This window comes from Urocampus carinirostris, chromosome 16 (assembly GCF_059441175.1).
Source record: "Urocampus carinirostris isolate Australia breed hairy pipefish chromosome 16, RoL_Ucar_1.0, whole genome shotgun sequence".
Classification (NCBI taxonomy): Eukaryota; Metazoa; Chordata; class Actinopteri; order Syngnathiformes; family Syngnathidae; genus Urocampus; species Urocampus carinirostris.
The window spans coordinates 26928449-26948172 of record NC_142364.1 but is presented as its reverse complement, the minus strand read 5'-3'; the positions used below and the strand labels follow the sequence as shown (position 1 = coordinate 26948172).

The window sequence follows — 19724 nt, the reverse complement described above, 5'->3', positions numbered from 1 at the left end:
TTTGGTCATCACATTATCATTTAAAACATTTTATTCATTTTATTTAATGCACCTTACGGTTATCCAATATTTGAATCAAATATTTATTTATTGATGTGTTCCAAGTGATATTTGCTTTTTCAAAAAAAGGGGGGGGGGTCACTGGAATCAAGCCAGAACATCTTCAAAAATTCCAACAGAATAAGAATAAGGTTGTGGACTTTCCACTCATCTGAGGTATTGTTCTTTTCAAACCACATCCATTTCTTGTAAAAACACTGGCCCACCATTTTGACAATGTTTTTTGTGAATGACACACAGCTGTTTCTGTCTTCACAAACCCAGAATATGTTTTTTTGGTTTATTGTAATGATAACCTAAATTGAAATGCATCTCTTTGGCGCTTTTTAACTTGTCCAGTCTTGCAACCCAGACACGCGAAGATTGTAAGAGTCAAGTCAAGTCAAGTCATTTTTATTTGTATAGCCCTAAATCACGAAGAATCTCAAAGGGCTTCACAGATTATTACACTATATTACACAGACTATTTTTCAGCCGACGAGAAGAGTAGGTTATTCATATGCTATGGAGTAGAAGTGAGTTTGAAGCTTAGATTTAAACATTTCCACTGAGGTTGCAGATCGGATCTCAGGGGGAAGAGCATTCCACAGCACCGGTGCCCGTATGGAGAACGCTCTCGAACCAGCAGAACACTTCTTTGCTCTTGGGATCACCAGAAGACCGGCACTCTCAGATCGTAGGCTTCTTTGAGGACGGAGTGAATAACTTGGCAACAGGGTTGACCTTGCTCGATTTTCCTTTTGTTTTGCGCTCCTCGGTGGCCGGCTGCGTCGGGGTCTTCTGATGTCTGCTTGCATAGGCTTCCTCTTCTTCCCTCTGCAGCCTCTCAGCAAGCGCCAAGTCGTCCTGGATCTGTTTTTGTTTGTCTCACTGGTTTTCCTCTCGCCAGCACTTAGAGCACAACCCCATCCAAGTAGTGTTACCATAAAAACCACATCCTTTAGTACAAAGCAGCTCTGACTGATCCATATAGATCCGACGACGTTCAGATTGCTGGGCCATCATTCTTCACCGAAGAATTATCGTTCGTGTCCTGAAACGTCGCTTCTTTTCGAGGCTTTTAAAAAGTCGATTGTTTACATTTGCGTAAAGGATAGTTCAGTCGCAGAGACAGAGTCAGCCATTTTGTCAGCTTGCCATCAATGGCACTAAAAGTCATGACCTAGAGCAGTGATTTTCAACCAGTGTGCCGCGACACACCAGTGTGCCGCGAGAGATCGTCAGGTGTGCCATGAAAAATTATCCAATGTCACTTTTTGACCTTAAGAATTTTATAAAACATTTATGAATCATTTTCTGCAAATATTATGTCATTTTCAAGTGTCTGTGCTGTAAAAACTGGGGGTATTATAAATTATATTGCAATGAAATTATTGTTCAGTGTCATTTTACAACATTTTTGGATAGTGGTGTGCCGCAAAATTTTTCCAAAGTAAAAAACGTGCCCCTGCTCACAAAAAAATGGAAAACACTGATCTGGAGTGCCACCTTTCATCAGGGGGTGCTGGAGAATCACAATAACTGCAGCCCGTAATCCACAAATACTGCTCATTAAGGCCTGCACTGACATGGAGGTATTTAATTAACTTTAATTTTCTTCGTTCTAATATCTGTGCCTGAACTTGCCCAAGAATAGCAATAGTTCCTCAATATTGTACTTTAAAGGCAGTGCTTCTCAATTACTGTTTGTTACACCCCCTTTGGAAGAGGAAATCCTCTCGAAGATTAATCTTTTTTTTAAGTGATCACAGAATATTGTGGGGGACAAACTTCTTTGATGTTGATGCCAAATCTATGCCTTTTGGCACATTTTTCTGTAAAGAAAATATAAAGCGTCTTATCAGCGTGTTTGGGTTGAAATATCTTTAAGTGACAGCTTAATTTATTTGACTTTGTGCTGTCTAATTCCACCATTTTTAACATTGCTAGCAAACCGGTCTTTGCTCGTCTTGCTCCAAGGTCACAGTGAAGTGCTACGGGGGAGACTTTTGTTTGTCTCTTTACCTTGTCTCTCCTTGCATGTTCCAGCATCCATTTTAATTATTTTTTTTCCTGGGGTCACTTGAGGCCCTGCTACACTTCGTGTCTACACTTCATATTCAATGCTTAAATAAATAATGCTTAATTCTCTGCGTGGAGGTTAAATGTAAACATGAAACTCTGCCACTGAGAACGCCACTGTCCCCTAGTGTAGTGGAGGTGCAATTTCACGTTATTCGGCCAAAGTTGAAAAAAAAAGTTCCCCGAAGTCAAACACGCCCACATCTCCCTTGATGGATCCTCGCGCCCCCTTAGTAGAGGTAAGATCTTGGGCCCGGGCCCGAACCCGGCCCGAAAACCGGGCTTAGAATGTCAATCATTAAGTCTGGCCGGTCGGGCTTCTCTCTCTCGCCTTTTGTTTTGTTGTTGATGGTTTTTTTTTCCCCTTTGTGGAGGATCTACACAACATGCATTAACTCGAGTAATTATTAAGATTTAAAAAAAAACCTTACCAACTACTCCAAATCACGAAATCCAAGTATAATTTTCCCCCCTTGGTGTTGGGGTAAAAGGCGTGCAGCTTCCTTCTTCCACCTCCCTCATGTCATGTCTTACAAGCTTTACAAACTTTCTTTTTGCTTTTGAGACAATTTTTTACTATTGGAAGCGTGTAATCTGCATAATTTGATTTTCTTTTTAGTGTCATTTTGTTCAGTTTCACTATCGTTCCCTGCACATTGCCAAGAAACGTACTTCGGGGCCAAACCGTTTATTGAGGCACTACACTTGCAGTGCACACTTAATTTGAGTGACTTGGCCTCAAGTAAACCCCAAACTGCGTAGTTCAGTCCAATTGTATTTTCCTAATGCAACCCTAGCTCTTGTGTCTTTAGCTCCTGCACAATATTTAAGATAATTAATTGTAAATAAACTAATCATATCCAAATTTTTTTGCAACAAAAGAAAACAAATTATAACCACAAGTAAAATAGGAACTGAAGAACTTAAAATTAAAATCCTCATTAAATCATTCGTGCATAGGGCTTGCTTGTTGTATACTTTGTTATCGTGAACGTAAAAGTCGTGGATGTAAAATTACGCTGTACAGCAGTACTGTAATAAAAACTGCTCCTTTTGGAAAAGCTGGTACGCCGTTAATACCAGTAGAGGGCGGTAATGCATTCACAAATTATTCACTAACCATATAGTAGTGCATTAGAAGAAGTCTGCCTGAACTTATAAAGATGTTGACAAGTTTTTTAGACCTATACGAGAGGTAAACAAGTCACTTTTGAGATGTCAATTTAGATAACTTTAAGCGTTCTAATTTAATTTTGAGTTTATGACACTTATTTTAGAGAAGATAATTTGGAAATGTGCTTCCCCGCAAACATGACCCCGCCCTCTTTTTCAGGTACTTTCTGTTGTCAAAAGAGTCACACCGGAGATCCATGTTTTTTCTTGTTTCTTGTTCGCCTTGCGAGTGCGCCGAATACATAAAAAATGGCCAACTACAACTCGTACTCCGTTTCTTACATGCGTTGGAGGAGTTCGGATCGAAGGTAAGAACAAAAACGCGTGTGCGCCTCTCTTGTGTTAACACTTTTACAAATATGGTGATGGCTGTTACAATTCTGCTTGACATTAAACGAATAAAAAACAGTGGCGAATCCTCAAGTACAACCAACGATGACAGCTGTGTGAGAATTGGAGGCCCGAGGCACACAAATCCATCACGCTCAACGTCGGTGGATTCCAGAAAAGGTATTGCGAGTAAAAGTTGTACACAAATTTAAGTCACTCCACTTAAACGCCTCAAATTTATTCTGGGTGACAGACGTGATGGTTGTCTTTGCCAATTAACATTGTTTTAAGAAAGATAATTTTTAATTCCCCCCCCTACGTATGCTTATCTTTGTCCCGCATGCCAAGCAGTCCGTGTTAATAATTAAAGGAAGAGTGTGTATTGTAAACAAAATCCCCAATATTGATTAAAATAATTGATAGTTCTTAATCACGTGACAACATCCGGGCAACCCACGTAGTGGTGGTCATACTGGTTTGGTGTAAACCTTGTTAGTTATCATTTCCATGCTAAAAAATTGTGTTGCCGTCTTTTGCGTTGAATTTTCAAAAACCGAGCCGCACAAATACATAAGCCACAAAAATACTGTCCACTATGAAATATGATACTCGTGCATGTGTAACCGCGTTGTACGTGTCCCACCAAAGATCCACATTCACGCTGGACTGGATGATGAGGTTTTTATTATTACAGTTTCTGCAAATGGATGAGTCACAACATTAGCTTTTTCTGCTGGGTTTGATCTCTTTGATCTCTTTGTAGTACTCTGGTAAAACTGACAACAAACCCCGCCTCCTGGTCACATGTTAGAAGCCAAAACCAAACCCCACCCCATACCAGCAGATGGCACTGTTGGACTCAGCATTGCAGGACATTTACCAAAAACTATACACATATTTTAGCAGGAATTTCAATAAAATAAAAGTTATTATTACACCCGTTACATACACCCCCCTGAAATTCTGTTAAATATGGGAGTGCTACACTACACAGAAAAAAAATCACATGCCAAAAAGGCAAATACTGATGAAAAAGAGGACACGAAAACTGGTACAGTATTACAAGGAACAAACTGAAGTGCATGTCAGTTCTAAAACTCTCCCAAAAAGGAGTGTGAAAAGAAAGGTGGCGATCAAACTCCTAACTAAGCACAGACTCAAAGATGCCTGTTACATCTCTGAAATATCAAACATTGTTCCTGTAGTTGTAAGTGCTCACATAGGCACAATTCTTGTTTCTTACTTAAGCTTTGTTACTCAAACTGAAAGTGCATCTCTACTGAACTTAAACTAGGAACTAGCAGATATTGCAGACAGAGGACTGTCACCTACCAACTGGTCATTCATCTGACAAATTAGACGACTAGGAGGCCTGATGGACTGGCGGACCCTAAGACCATAACGGTCAGGTTGAGCACAATTAACCTGAGCTTGAAGGTCTGGGACAGTCAAGTCTAAACAGTCAGTATCAGGGGAGTCTGCGTCCGGATGGTCAGTGTTCAATGGGGTCTCGTCTGGGAGACCCATACCCAAAGGGATCATATTTTCAGAGCACTGTGATGGGCTTTCCGTATTGTCACTTGAAGTATGGTCAACATCTTGTTCGGGGATGTGCTGACTTCCTCGACTGGATGTATCAACACTGCGAGAGTCGGACTGGGCATCAGATCTGCTGTCTAGTGAGTTATCCTCTACCTCTGGATGAACTTGCTCTTCACCTGCCTGTATCACCCAGTTTACTGTACGGACATCAGTGTCTTCAACCGCGTCAGGTAAATCAGGGCATACATCACTTCCATGCATAGCGGCGTCAGACTCTGAGTGTTCAGATTCGCTGGCCAGATCATCCTCTAAGGGCAAGAAGCTAACAGAGAGCAGCAAATTCCTGTGAACTACCTTTTCTTTGCCCGTCAGACAATCCTTGACTCTATATACATTGATATCAGGCTTGACTGATATGACTTCATACGGGGTCGACTCCCACTTGTCTGCAACTTTGCGTTTCCCCGGGACACCTCTGTTGGCGATCAACACCCGGTCTCCCACGACGAGAGGTGATCCTTTGGCCCTACGGTTGTACAGCTTGGCATGACGAGTCTGTTCTCTGAGAGTATTCCTCTGTACAATCTGAGCAGCTTCATGTAGATCTTTCTTCAGATGGCGTACAAAGTCAGAGTAGCTGACAACAGCGTCATTGGTATTAGCATGTTGAAACATGACATCGACAGGGAGACGAGGGATCCTACCAAACACTAGGTAAAACGGTGCAAACCCTGTTGTCTCATGCTCTGTGCAGTTATAGCAGAATGTGAGCTGCTGCAGCATTTGTGGCCACTTTGCTTTGGGCTGAGGGGGAAGGGTTCTGATCATATCTCCCAATGTTCGGTTGAATCGTTCTGCGATACCATTTCCCATGGGGTGGTACGGAGTCGTATGTGATTTCTGCACCCCTGCCATCTCTAGAAGCTCTTTGATCAGTTTGCTCTCAAAATTAGCTCCCTGATCAGAGTGGATACGCCGTGGGAAACCATAGACAAGGAAGAAATCCTGCCACAGACGGCGAGCAACTTGTTTGGCGGTTTGATTCCTGCAAGGGAAGGCGTGCGCCATCTTGGAGAAATGATCAGTTACGACAAGGACATCTACAGACTTGTTCTCTTGCTCAGCAGTCCAAAAGTCTATACAGACCAACTCCATAGGCTCAGAGGTGACTATGTTCTTGAGTGGTGCACAGTTGTGTGGTTCCGGTGTTTTCCCTACTACACAACGCTGACAGGATTTGACATAATTCACAACATCACGTTCCATGCCATTCCAGAAGAATCGTTGCCTCACCAGAGACAAAGTACGGTTCTGGCCTTGGTGACCTGCTGAGTCATGTAAACCTTGAAGGACTTTCTGTTTCAATGAATCAGGCACCACAAACTGGAAGATTTTCTTGGCCATGTGAGGATCTTTCCTTATTTTGTAGAGCATGCCATTCTGTATGGTGAGTCTGCTCCAATGCTTCAGTAGTTTCATCACACTAGACGACTCGACAGCTCTCTCACGCCTGGTAGGTCTCTTGTGTCTATGCACAAAGTACATGGTTCTGCTTATTGTGTTGTCCTGTTCTTGTAAACCAACAAGCTGACTCTGTGGGAGTGCCGTTGACTGATCTCCCTTCTGCAGAAGATTGAAGTTGGCATCTGTTCCCATCACTTGACCCACGCCACCAGTGGACTGAGCACTGAGGACAGCAGCAACTTCTTCCGATGTCACAGAACCATTGGAGCCTGATGGAATTGCCCTTTTTACTGACTCGTCTGATGTCCCAGCACTCTCGTCTACAACAGCGTGACAATTGTTGGATACTCTGAACACCTCTTGCACAGTACTGTTGTTCACCCCGTTGACTTGGTCCAAGAGCGAGGTATAGGGCTCGGTAACAAGGCGATGACCCACACATGACCGTACAAATGGCTCACGGCTCAGAGCGTCAGCTACGATGTTCTTTGGGCCAGGAATGTACTTCAGGTCAAAATTGTATGCAGCTAGCTTCGCTACCCACCGCTGTTCACACGCATTAAGTCTTGGTTTGGTCAAAATGTATGTCAGTGGGTTATTGTCGGTCCACGTGGTAAAGTGTCTTCCTTTCAACCAATGGCTGAATTTATCACATACCGCCCATTTCAAGGCAAGAAATTCGAGCCTGTGTGCAGGGTAGTTGAGCTGGGAGCGAGAGAGCGTCTTACTTGCAAAGGCGACTGGTCTGGCTACTTTTCCACCAGGTGGCAGCTGTGACAGGACTGCTCCAATCCCATCAAAGGATGCGTCGACAGCCAGAATAAACGGCGCATCAAAATCTGGGTGGGCCAGAGTGACACCAGTCACGAGGTCGTGCTTCAGTGTTTCAAAGGCGTTCTGGCATGCATCGGACCAATCTGCAGGCGCCAGCTTCACTTGACCTTTCTTGCGGGCTCTCTTGCGCTTATGCTTGTCACCAGATTCAGATGTGAGCCTGAACAGAGGTTTTGCCTTCGCAGAACATGCTTCAATGAAGCTTTGGAAATACATCACCATGCCTAGAAAAGATCTGATTTTACTAGGGCATGGCGTCTTGCCATCCGACTCCATTAGATCAGCGACTTGTACGTCATTTATCGCTCTCACTTTCTCGGGGTCAGTCCGAATTCCATCCTCACTGATGACATGCCCAAGAAATTTCACAGTCCGTCTGAGGAAAAAACACTTTTTGGGTGCGAGCTTGAGGTTATGTTCCTTAAGGCGAGTAAACACCATCTGCAGGCGTTGGAGTGCAACTTCCTCTGTGGGGGCAAACACCATCAGATCGTCCAGGTAACATAATAGGCTCATGAAATTCTGATCACCGAATATTGACATCATCATCCTCATAAATGTTGCTGGGCTGTTGCAAAGTCCCTGAGGGAGCCGGTTGTACTCGTGAAGCCCGAATGGTGAGGAGAATGCCGTGTACTTTTTGTCGTCAGGGTGCAAGGGGACATTGTAGTAGCCTGACGTCAGATCCATTGTGGAGAAAAAGGCATTTCCCCCAAGTGCGGCCAAAGCATCAGCTTGATGCGGTAGTGGGTAGGCATCCTTTATGGTTCTTGCATTAAGCCTTCTGAAATCAGTACATACCCTTAGTTCTCCATTCCGCTTCCATATGAGAACAAGCGCAGATGCATAGTCGCTAGTTGACTTCTGAATAATTCCTTTCTCTTCCATCTCGTTCAGAGTCGTCCTCAGTTTTTCATACTGACTTGGTGGTATACGTCTGTAGGGTAGACGGAATGGCTTATCATCAACAACGTGGATACGATGTACAAACTCTTTGGCCTCTCCACAGTCCATCTTATGGCGAGAGAAGATTGACTCGAATTGTTCGATGATATGGAGGAGCTTGTCTTTACACTGCAGCGAAACCTCACATGACTTCAGGTCAATGTCTTGCAGTCCCAGAGCTTCCAATGTACGCATCATGTCCTCTTCTGACCTGGGTCGGACCTCTTTGCTCTGTACACTCTGCACGTTGCACTTGACCTCCTCTGCATTGGGCAGGTCTTCCGCTGCGATACAAGGAGACACATCTGCAATTTTCCTGTTTCTCCTCAGCACCACAACTCTGTCCGTGGGATTAAAGACTTTAACAGGCACCCATCCATCTCCCCAGAGTGGAGTAACAACTCTTCCGACAAGGACTTGTCTGGGCCCAGCCTTTGATTGGGTTGGCTCAACGACCACTGTGCTGCCCGCAGACGTCCCGGCCAACTCAGGTAACTTGCCCCAAATAATGTACTCGGTCCGTGGATTCAGCGTCACGCAACTCTTGATTTTTACTGTCCCTACTTTGTCTGGAATGCAGTCACCTCTCCATCTCTCTGTGTTAGAAAGCATTGACAGGAATTGACTGTGGTTATCGGACAGACCGTTGTCAGGAGTGGAAACTAATCTCCAGTAGCCATCAGTACTTTTCAATTGAGTCAAAATATATTTGATGGCATTGCTGCCAAGGATCATCTGTTCGGTCTGGCCTGGCACAACCATTACTGGTATTATCATTTGGCACCCGTAAACTGTGACGTGAATGTCGTACATATCTCTGGGAGAAACTTGGTGTCCACCGCAGCCTACAATGACATAATCATCGGCCGTGTAACTCATCATATCAGGGAATTGCTGCAGGAGGGACTTAGCCGTGTCCTCACTTACTGTACAAGCCATCGACCCGCTGTCCAACAGCGCTCTGAAAGTGGGGCCTTCTTGCACAAGTACAGGTGTGTAAAACAGTTCGTCAGTCTCCGCTATTCTCTGAAACCCCTGAAAGATCAGCTTCTTCGATGGAGGTATCTTGTTGCTATACAACTCATAAATTGATTTATTATCTTGCATGTCAGGCTTCACATTAGTGGTGGGAGGTATACTCAGTTGATCTGCACTGTTCTCCCCTAAGCGCAGATCAGTTAGTTTCCCTGAGGCAGCGGGACAACTTTCGTCACTGGACAATCACGTCGAGAATGCCCTGGGGCATGGCAGTGAAAGCAAAGGTTTTTGACTCGGCAATGAGAGAGAGCACTGTGTTCGACTTCTTTGCAAATGATACATGGCTTGGCAGTGAAACCATTGATTCTGGCTCCAGGTCGCCTGGTTGGAGCTCCCCCTCTCTCTTGGAACTGGTTCGAGGTAACACGTTTCAGAACTTTCTCCAACATACTAATAACGTCCGTTAGAGAGACATACTGTGGGCTCGAAGTCTGAGGTGGCTCGTGCACGAGGGTTGGACCATGGTTCACCTCAGCTTTGTGTACGGCAATTTCCGCTCTATTCGCAGGTTGTTGTAGGGAATCTGCTTTGTAGCTCTTCTCAGCGTGGTATTCATTCAGCACCTCTAGTAACTCACATGCAGACCACTTTTCGATGGTTTTTGATCTGTAAGTGAGTGCCAGTTCCTTGCATGGGCAGTTCCTAATAAACATGTGAGTAACCTCTATTTCAGGGTTGTCAAATGTTTTGCCCTGCTCACTCAAGCACTCAGAGGCAAGGTCAGCTGCTCTGTTTAGTCTCAGCCAGTAGTCATAGGGGTCTTCCTGGTCTTTGGGCAAAGTTGAATAAAAGTCAGCTAGAGGGACAGCAGAGTACTTGGTACAGCTAAAGTGTTTCCTGAGAAGACTATAAATCATGTCAGGGCGGGTATAGACGTCTATATTACTGTTTCTAATGCCAAACCTAACTACATCTTTAGCTTTTCCTCTTAAATGTATAAGGATTTCCTCTGCTTGCTCCTCAAGTCTCACATTACTCCTTTTAATAAATGTCCTCATTAGATCTTCCCACTCATGTATTGTTATTGAGTCTGAGCCATCCCCAATAAATGACGGCGGTTCCTTAACCTTTCTCTGTGTAACTACCTGACTCAATCTGTTTGCTACATCTTGTGTGGCAGCAGCGTTAGGAGCTACTATATTACGTGACTGTATATTTGTGAATATGCTATCAGCCAATTTATGTCCTATCTCCTGAATAATATTTGTCATCTGATCAGCTACACCCTCAGAAACGTCACTTGTGCTCTGAGTAAACATGTTTCAAAGATGTAAATAAGTCAAAATCGCCTGCGTAACACGTCACTGTATAGCAGTTTTAAATACTGTGAGCTGATGGCTTCATGAAATGATGTGGCAGGTAGGACAGTCCTCGGTTCGGAGAGCTTGATAGAAGTCACGGGTCACGGCACCAATGTAACCGCGTTGTACGTGTCCCACCAAAGATCCACATTCACGCTGGACTGGATGATGAGGTTTTTATTATTACAGTTTCTGCAAATGGATGAGTCACAACATTAGCTTTTTCTGCTGGGTTTGATCTCTTTGATCTCTTTGTAGTACTCTGGTAAAACTGACAACAAACCCCGCCTCCTGGTCACATGTTAGAAGCCAAAACCAAACCCCACCCCATACCAGCAGATGGCACTGTTGGACTCAGCATTGCAGGACATTTACCAAAAACTATACACATATTTTAGCAGGAATTTCAATAAAATAAAAGTTATTATTACACCCGTTACACATGGTCACAGTTGAGCCTAAAACTGAAAGGTGATAATCAGCACATTAAAATATAAAGACTAGCAGGTTTACATATGAGCAGCACGGCGGCGCAGTGCTTGGTGCGTGTGCGGCACAGTTCTAAGGTCATTAGATCGAACATCCTCAAATTGCTGCGGTTGATGGTGGACGCATCAGGTTAGCACTGCTCGTTCTATGCGTTTATACTGTCATTGGCGTCGGTTTTAAGAGTATTGTTAATTATTAATTTTACAATTCTAACCATTTTAACATAGTTAGAAGTAAAGCAGCCGAGTCCTGCCATGGCCGGGCATTATACCGGCGGGCGGAGACGTAACTGCGTGAGATTCTTGCTCAAAGATGTTGTGGCAATTTCGGAGGGAATGTCAAGGACGGATTTTATCAACAAGTTTGTTGAAAAGATTCTGAAGTTTAAAAAGGAGGAGGTACATGCTGTCATAAAAATGACTTCTGGCAAAGGCTTTGATGTGAGTTTTGAAACGGCAGCTCTTTATCAAGAGTTTTGGAATCGCTTTGAGGGAGTGAGGTCCCAGTTTTCAGGATTTACAGTGGAGAAGCTGACTGATAATACTAACAAGATTGTCGTTGTTAGAATGTTTAGTGAAATGATCAGTGCTGATGACGTCTGTTATTGGTTGAGTAGATACTGCTCAGTAAAAGGCCAGGCTATGAAGGTGAGGTGTGAGAAAGGCTATTGGAATGGTGCCTGGAGGGTACCAGTCCAACTACGGCAAGATCCTCAGGGCTTTCAGGGACTGAAACAAATTCCGTCGACTATATTCCTGGGGGAAAACCGTGGCTTTATCCACTATCAAGGGCAACCGAAACTCTGTCGCAAATGTGGTGAGCATGGGCATCTGGCTGAGGTATGTGATCGAATTTTTTGTGGAAAGTGCAGAACAATTGGACATTCCTTTGAGGAATGTAGCAATAGCAGAAAATGCAATCTCTGTGGAGAAACGAATCACCTCTTTAGAAACTGCCCGAATTCGTTTGCTAACAAATTGAAAGCTAGGAAGGCAGTTAACAAAGACAACAAAGACAATGAAATGATGTCAGACAACATAGATAATGAAATGAATAAATGTCACAAAGACAATGAAGTGAATAAAGATAACAAAGACAATGAAATTAATAAAGTCATGGAAATACAAAATGAAAATGAACAAGAAATTAATGAAGTTATAGAAATACCCAATGAAGATGAACAGGAAATGAATAAAGTTATGGAAATACCCAATGAAATTGATCAAGAAATGCACAAAGAAATTGGACAAGACAAACAAATTGAAAAAACAGATGTACCTACCAAAACCCCTGGAGCAGAGACCAGAGAATCAAAATTGAAACAGGAAGAACCTGGAAATTCTAATTCGATTTCTCATAAAATACCTGAATTTGGACATGACAAACGAATAGAAAAAGCAACTGCCACTCCGAAAACACATATTAATCAGGAAGGGCCTGGAAGAGAGTTCAAATTAGCAAATTTGTTTGCTACGCCATTGCCGGGATTTGGAGAAGACAAACAAATCGAAAAGGCGAATGACTCTCCAAAAACCCATACGGGCACTGGAAAGAGGAGTAAAAGTAAGACAAAATTGGGAGTGGTGAAAAAACCAGAAACAAAGATAAGAGATTTAGAAGAAAGCCGATTGCCGGTGAATAAGCCCACAAGGGAACTGTATGAAGTTGAGACGGAGGAAGTCGGGGAGGGAAAAAACCTGACCCTTAGTGGGCAAGGAAGTAAGAGACCCCTTGATAGGTCCTCTGGCTCACCCCCTAACCCAGAAAAAAGGGGAAGACCTGGAACCACAGACAGAGAGTCAGAGGGTCCCAGAGTTTTCCCCGGTGAGTCTCAAAATGAGGTACTACTCTTAAGTGATGTGTCTGACACAGGTGACACTCTCGATGATCTCGATGTTCACCAAAGAATGGACTCAGATCCCCCAGTTTTGTCTAACTAGTTTAAATACTTTTACAACAATTATGAACATTACATTCTCTACTATCAATGTGAGAAGTGTGAGATCAAAGGTTAAGGCTCACAGTGTTTTATCGTTCTTAAAAACTATCAGAACGGATGTGTTTTTACTACAGGAATGCTGCATCCCCTTTCTAAAAAATTATAAACAGTGGGAAGAGATTTGGCCATATCCGTCATTATGGAGTGGCTCGAATGAAAACCGTAACGATGGGGTAGCCATTTTAATAAACAACCCTCAACTCATCATAAAGGGGAGTACTGTGATGAGAGACGGACGCGCAATCTTAGCAAGACTTTCTTATATAGGGAATGATTTTAACCTCATTAACATATACGGCCATGCCGACAGACAACTCAGGTACGAACTTTTGGAGGACATCCAGTCGCATATGCTAGGCCATCAACCACTAATCGTGGGAGGAGATTTTAATTGCATCTTAAGTAGGAAGGATAGAAAGAGGAATGATGAGGAGTTTAAAGTAGATAAAACATCAACTTTATTACAAGACATGTGCCGGACATTTAAACTGGTGGACTGTTTCAAATCCATACATCCAGGAGAGGAGGGCTTCACCTGGTTCAGTAGTGACAATGCCAGAGCCTCTCGAATAGACTACATATTTACGAGGGGTTTAGCACAGAGTGATGCAAGATTAATTCCAGTTTTTTTTTCGGATCACTTGCTACTGTCCTGCTCTTTCTCATTTCCTTCAGGTATGACTGTTGGGAAGGGTTTGTGGAAGTTAAACTGCTTCCTGCTGGAGGATGAGGCTCTAGCCGCACAATACAGGGAGCTGTACAAAGACTGGCAGACCCTTCAAGACTCGTATGATTCACGAGCACAATGGTGGGAAATAACAAAGAAACGAACACAGACCTTTTTTAAAAATGCAGGGAAAAACAAGAAACTCAAAGAGATGAAACGCATGTCGGGACTACAAAGAAGACTCCAACGCTATTTCATCCTAACAGAAAAGGGGATGGACTTTAATGATGAAATCAAAGAGACCAAACAAGAACTAAACGCTTTGGCGGAAATAAAGAGCAAAGGCATCATAATAAGAAGCAGAGAAAGAGAAATAGAAGAAGGGGAAAAATGTACACGCTACTTTTTTAAAAAAATTATGGGCAAAAATGAGGGGATTTTTAAACTTCAAAACGAAAACGGGCAAATAACAAAGGAAAGTAGTGAAATAACCAGATTGGTCGAAGACTACTACAAAAAATTATTTGAAAAGAAAGAAACATATGAGAATGAAATGGGGCATGTATTAGATCATATTTCAAGATCAGTGCGTCAAGACCCCTTTTTAACATCGGACTTTACCCAAGACCAACTGAATGGTTGCATAAAGACTATGAAAAAAGGCAAATCACCCGGGGAGGACGGACTCAACCTCGAATTTTACCGGACTTTTTGGGATATTTTAGCACCAGATCTGTTAACTGTTTTTAACGAATTTTCCAGTCGAGACCATATGCCAGACAGTTTCAGAATCGGGATAGTTACTCTATTGCACAAAAAAGGAGACAAAATTGACTTAAAAAACTGGCGACCCATAACGCTTTTAAACGTGGACTGTAAAATTTTCAGCAAGCTTCTAGCAACACGAATGTCTGTTGTCTTGGGAGACTTGGTTGATCCAGACCAAACCTGTGCCATTGTGGGAAGGAAGATCAGCGACAGTCTCATGCTGATCCGTGACACCATTTGTTATGCAAGAGACAGAAACATGCGACTAGCGGTCCTAAACCTAGACTTTGAAAAAGCCTTTGATCGAGTCTCGCACCAATACCTCTTCAGGGTATTGCAAAAATGTGGTTTTCCCCAAAAATACATCAATTGGGTAGGACTGCTATACCGAGACATCTACAGCAAATTCATGATTAACGGGAATTTATCGGAAGCAATCGAGATCAACTGCGGTGTACGTCAAGGTTGCCCTATGTCTCCCCTTCTCTATGTTCTTTGCATTGAACCTTTGGCACAAATGTTAAGAAAAGATAGATTTGTCGAAGGCATCAATATCCCAGGAAGTGGGGGACAAATTACCAAGTGTGTTTTGTACATGGATGATTTTAATATTTTGTGTACTGACCGCGCATCTGTTGAAAGAGCCCTTGACTTGACTGACCTGTTTGGGAGGGCGTCTGGGTCAAGGCTAAATAGAGAAAAATCACAAGTGAAGTTTTATGGAATGTGGAAAGAGACAGAAAAGGCAGGACTCCCGCTGACGGTGTTAAAGACAGACCAGAAAATCCTAGGGATAAAATTCAATGCGGATGGAGGAGGCGAGACCAACTGGGATGACGTGACAAGGAAAGTTAAGCAAAAACTTGTTTTTTGGTCACTAAGAAAACTGACAATAGAGGGGAAGGTCCTAATCATCAAAGCGATCATCCTCCCAATGCTTTTGTCAATCAGTTTAATTTTTATGCCTAAAAGAAACGTGCTGTTACAAATGGACCGAGCCATCTTTCGCTTTGTCTGGGGCTCAAAGTGGGAAAGGATAAAAAGAGATACAATGAAAAAGAAAAAGGAAAAAGGGGGGAAAGGAGTGCCTGACCTCCAGCTTTTCCTGGGAAGCAAATATGTCTCTCTCCACTTCCAAAACGCTGTGGGCCCACCCAACAACCCGAAAAGTCAAGCAATGACCCGTTTTTGGATGGGCTCATATTTGCGGAAGCTAAAGCTTGTACCAGACAATCGTTTGATTCCAGTTTCGTTTAACTTGCCGCCAACACATCTCTTTATTCGGGCTTTTTTGAAGAAGTTTGATTTGGAAACACAAGAATGTCACACTTTACAAAACCACAGGGCCCTTATTGCTATTGTGCAAGAGCGAGCTACAGTAAGCCCTGTGCGGGGGCTTGCGTTTGGCGAATCCACAACGGTTTGGAGCAACGTCAATCATCCTGCCCTCCCAAACAGACTACGAGACTTGTCATGGATGGTGGCTCATGAAGTTCTCCCAGTCAGAGCTGTAATGCACCACCGAGGAATGTCAGCGACTTCGACGTGCCCTCGACCTGGCTGTGGCGCCCAGGAGTCGGTGAGGCACCTTTTTTGTGAGTGCAGCGCTGCCAAGGTCTTGTGGACAATGGCCGAACAACTAGGAAAGTTCCCGGACTTGCCAGCAGGAGAGGTCCCTGATGCACAGTACGTGCTTTACGGGGTGAGTCGGTCGAGGAGGCATCGGAACGACTTTGCCAGGGACTGGCTCACTCTCGCCGCCATCAAGGACGCCATCTGGACCTCCAGAACTTATAATGGACTTCCTCTCCAACCGCCCACAGTCGGTGAAACTCGGTACCCACGTCTCTCCCACCCTAACACTGAACACTGGCTCCCCCCAAGGTTGTGCACTGAGCCCCCTGCTTTTCACCCTCTACAGCTCTGACTGCTCACCGACCCACCCCACAAACACTATTATTAAGTTTGCTGACGACACCACCTTGATCGGCCTCATCTCTGAAGGGGACGAGGCGGCATACAGGGATGAGGTTGAGTCACTTTCAACGTGGTGCTCGGAAAACCACCTCATATTGAACACAACAAAAACAAAAGAACTGATTCTGGATTTCAGAAGGAATAGCAGGAATCCAGCACCACTCATCATAAAAGGATACTGCGTAGAGAGAGTCCACTCGTTCAAATTTCTGGGCGTGCACATCGCCGACGACCTCTCCTGGTCTGCAAACACCAGAGCGGTGGTAGGGAAGGCCCAGCAGCGACTGCACTTCCTGAGATTGCTCAGGAAAAATAACCTAAAACAGCAGCTGCAGGTGTCTTTCTACAAAGCCACAGTGGAGAGCATCCTAACATACTGCATCACGGTGTGGTATGCGGGGTGCACAGCAGCAGACAGGAAAAAGCTCCAGAGGATCATAAAAACAGCCCAGAGAATCGTCGGCTGCTCTCTGCCCAGTCTGGAGGACATTGCCTGCTCTCGCTACCTCAGCAGAGCAGAAAACATCGTCAAGGACTTTTCTCACCCCGGCCACCATCTCTTCGACCTGCTGCCTTCCGGCAAGCGCTACAGGTCACACAAAGCAAAAACGAACAGACTCAGAGACAGTTTCTTCCCCACAGCCATTACCACCCTAAACAGACACCGCACAAACAACTGAAAACTGTTGCAAAAAAAAAAAAAAAAAAACCTCACAGGTATGTAAAATGGTACTCACGTACATGCTGTCTGCACTATGTTTGTTCACTGCTCAACAGACACCGCACAAAAACTGAAAACTCGTGCCAACACTACCTCATACGAAAATAATGTTACTCAAGTCTTGTTCTTGCACATGTCGACTGCACTACGTTTAATGCTCAAATTGCACAATGTCTGACCATTTCCTTTTTTTGCACTATGATGTCTATGCTTGCACCAATGTATATGAGGACTATTTTTGCACCATGATGACTTTGCACCAAATGCAATATTGCACAACCGTTACGATACAACGTTATCACGACAACCCTGTATGTAACATCCCACATGCTGACATTGTTGTGTAAATACCATGTAAATTATAACTATAGCCTTATTCCCCTTGTTTTATAACATTATCTTCTCTGTTCCTTTATCTTCTTGCTCATACCCTCACTATGTGTAAAACTGGAGTGTCATGCCCAATTTCGTTGTCACAATATGTTAGCCCATTTGTAACAATGACAATAAAGGTATATTCTATTCTATTCTATTCTATTCTATTCTATTCTATTCAGAAACCTGCTGGTATGGAGGTGCAGGCAGATCCCCCCCGTGGCTGTGCTCCAAATGGCTGCAGATACCATACAATCTGCGAGCGGCGGGCCTAGGACGCAGCCATAAAGAAGACTCGTCTGTACCCACCCGGAGGGGGGAGCCGGAGCTACGCTGTGGGAGTCCCGGCAGCAACGGCCTGGGTTGTGGAACCCAGAAGGGAGAGGACCCACGCAGAAGGGAAAGGACCCACACAGAGGACTGGAAGAATGCTGCTTGGGAGGGTGGGATGGCAGAGCTATGCCCTTGCACAATAGTATTGCCTTTTACACGCTGGTTAACTACTGTTAAAAGAAAATAACTCTGAAATTGTTTAATTGATGTTGGAAATGTCAGGAAAAAATGTTAAAACGTCATATCGTCACGTCATATTGTCAAATATAAAAAAAATTGTGAATATGCTTGATGGCTGTGTTTTGCTGCTGTTGGTGTCAGTGGATTTGTTCAGACCGAGGACAATCGACTTTGGCCTGGACGGATCTATTGACACTAACAAAGATGTTATATAATGAAATTGTGAATATGTTTGATTTTCGAGAAGGTTTGTTCAAACCTCACTTTGTGTTTGCTGTTAAAAACGTAATATTGGAATATAATATTGTGAATGTGCTTAATTGCTGTTGAGATTGTCATGATTGTTTTCTGTTTTTAGTGTCAATAAATTTGTTCAAACCATAAAATCCTGTGTGGAGATAGCATGTTCTCCCCGTGCTTAAGTGGGTTTCCTCTGGGCACTTTGGTTTCCTCCCACATTCCAAAAACATGCATGGTTAATTGGCTGGTCCAAATTGTCCCTAGGTGTGATTGAGCGAGTGAGTTGTCTGTCTCTGTGTGCCCTGCGACTGTCTGGCAACCAGTTCAGGGTGTCCCCTGCCCACTGCCTGAAGACAGCTGAAATGAGCTCCAGCACCCCCGCGACCCTACTGAGGATAAGCGGTGCAGATAATGGATGGATGGAGGTTTACATATGAAAATTTATAATGGGTATATTGCCACATAATTAAGTTTAATAACAAAAGTTAAAAATTAAAGTTACTACATCAAAAACGTGGAATTTATCAATCATCAATTTAGCACGCAGATTTATATAATATGAAATCTAAGCATTTCTAACTTTTATTGTGTTCTGAAAATTCATGTATTTGAAAATTAAATGTAATGTATAATTTCAAAAGTGATATTTTTACTTGGAAATATGACCATTTTCACTGTGAAAATAATGATTTTAAACATGGAAACCATCTGGTCTCAGGGAGAGTGTTAATTAAATATTGACTCCCAGTGTTAAAAAATAAAAATAATTTATATATGTGATTTAAATACTAAAAAATGAATTTAAAAATCCTTAAAGTCGAGAAAAAAATGTTTTTAAGTAAATACTCATAAGTCGAGAAGCTGTATTTATTTTGCATAACATGAGGCTCATCTTAGAGAGAACAGAAATGATTGTTTGCCATCTTGCTTCTAAAGGTATGTTGAAAAACCAAAAACCAAACGACTGGGCAAAAAATGTAAAAGAAAATTGTACTTTTTGGTCTCTTTGAGTTTCCTTAATTTGAGGGGACTAACATCATTGTTTTGTTGCTCAGGTACCCGAAAACCACAATCCTTGCAAAAGGGTGACCCGGAAAATAAGAAAAATGGTACGGTTTGGTCACTTCTGAGTCCCCGCGGATTGTAATCATCCTTGTGCTTTTAAGCTCTCGTTTTCAGTTGGACGACACAATACAGCGACATCTAGTGGTCATATAAAACACACTG

General features: G+C 43.3%; 1 protein-coding gene across 6 annotated transcripts in view; it reads left to right on the top strand.

Annotated features, from left to right (window-relative positions):
• Positions 1–3330: 3330 nt before the first annotated feature.
• LOC148350897 (synaptic vesicle 2-related protein-like) overlaps positions 3331–19724 on the top strand; it is a 29822-nt gene continuing 13428 nt past the window's right edge. For 5 of the 6 annotated variants that reach the window (XM_088319827.1, XM_088319826.1, XM_088319829.1 and 2 more), the window contains exons 1-3: positions 3331–3602; positions 3704–3804; positions 19553–19606. In XM_088319827.1, the coding sequence (XP_088175953.1) occupies positions 3544–3602; positions 3704–3804; positions 19553–19606 (214 nt within the window). In that variant the 5' untranslated portion in view covers positions 3331–3543. The remainder of the gene's footprint in view (positions 3603–3703; positions 3805–19552; positions 19607–19724) is intronic. The other variant, XM_088319825.1, reaches the window with a different exon arrangement.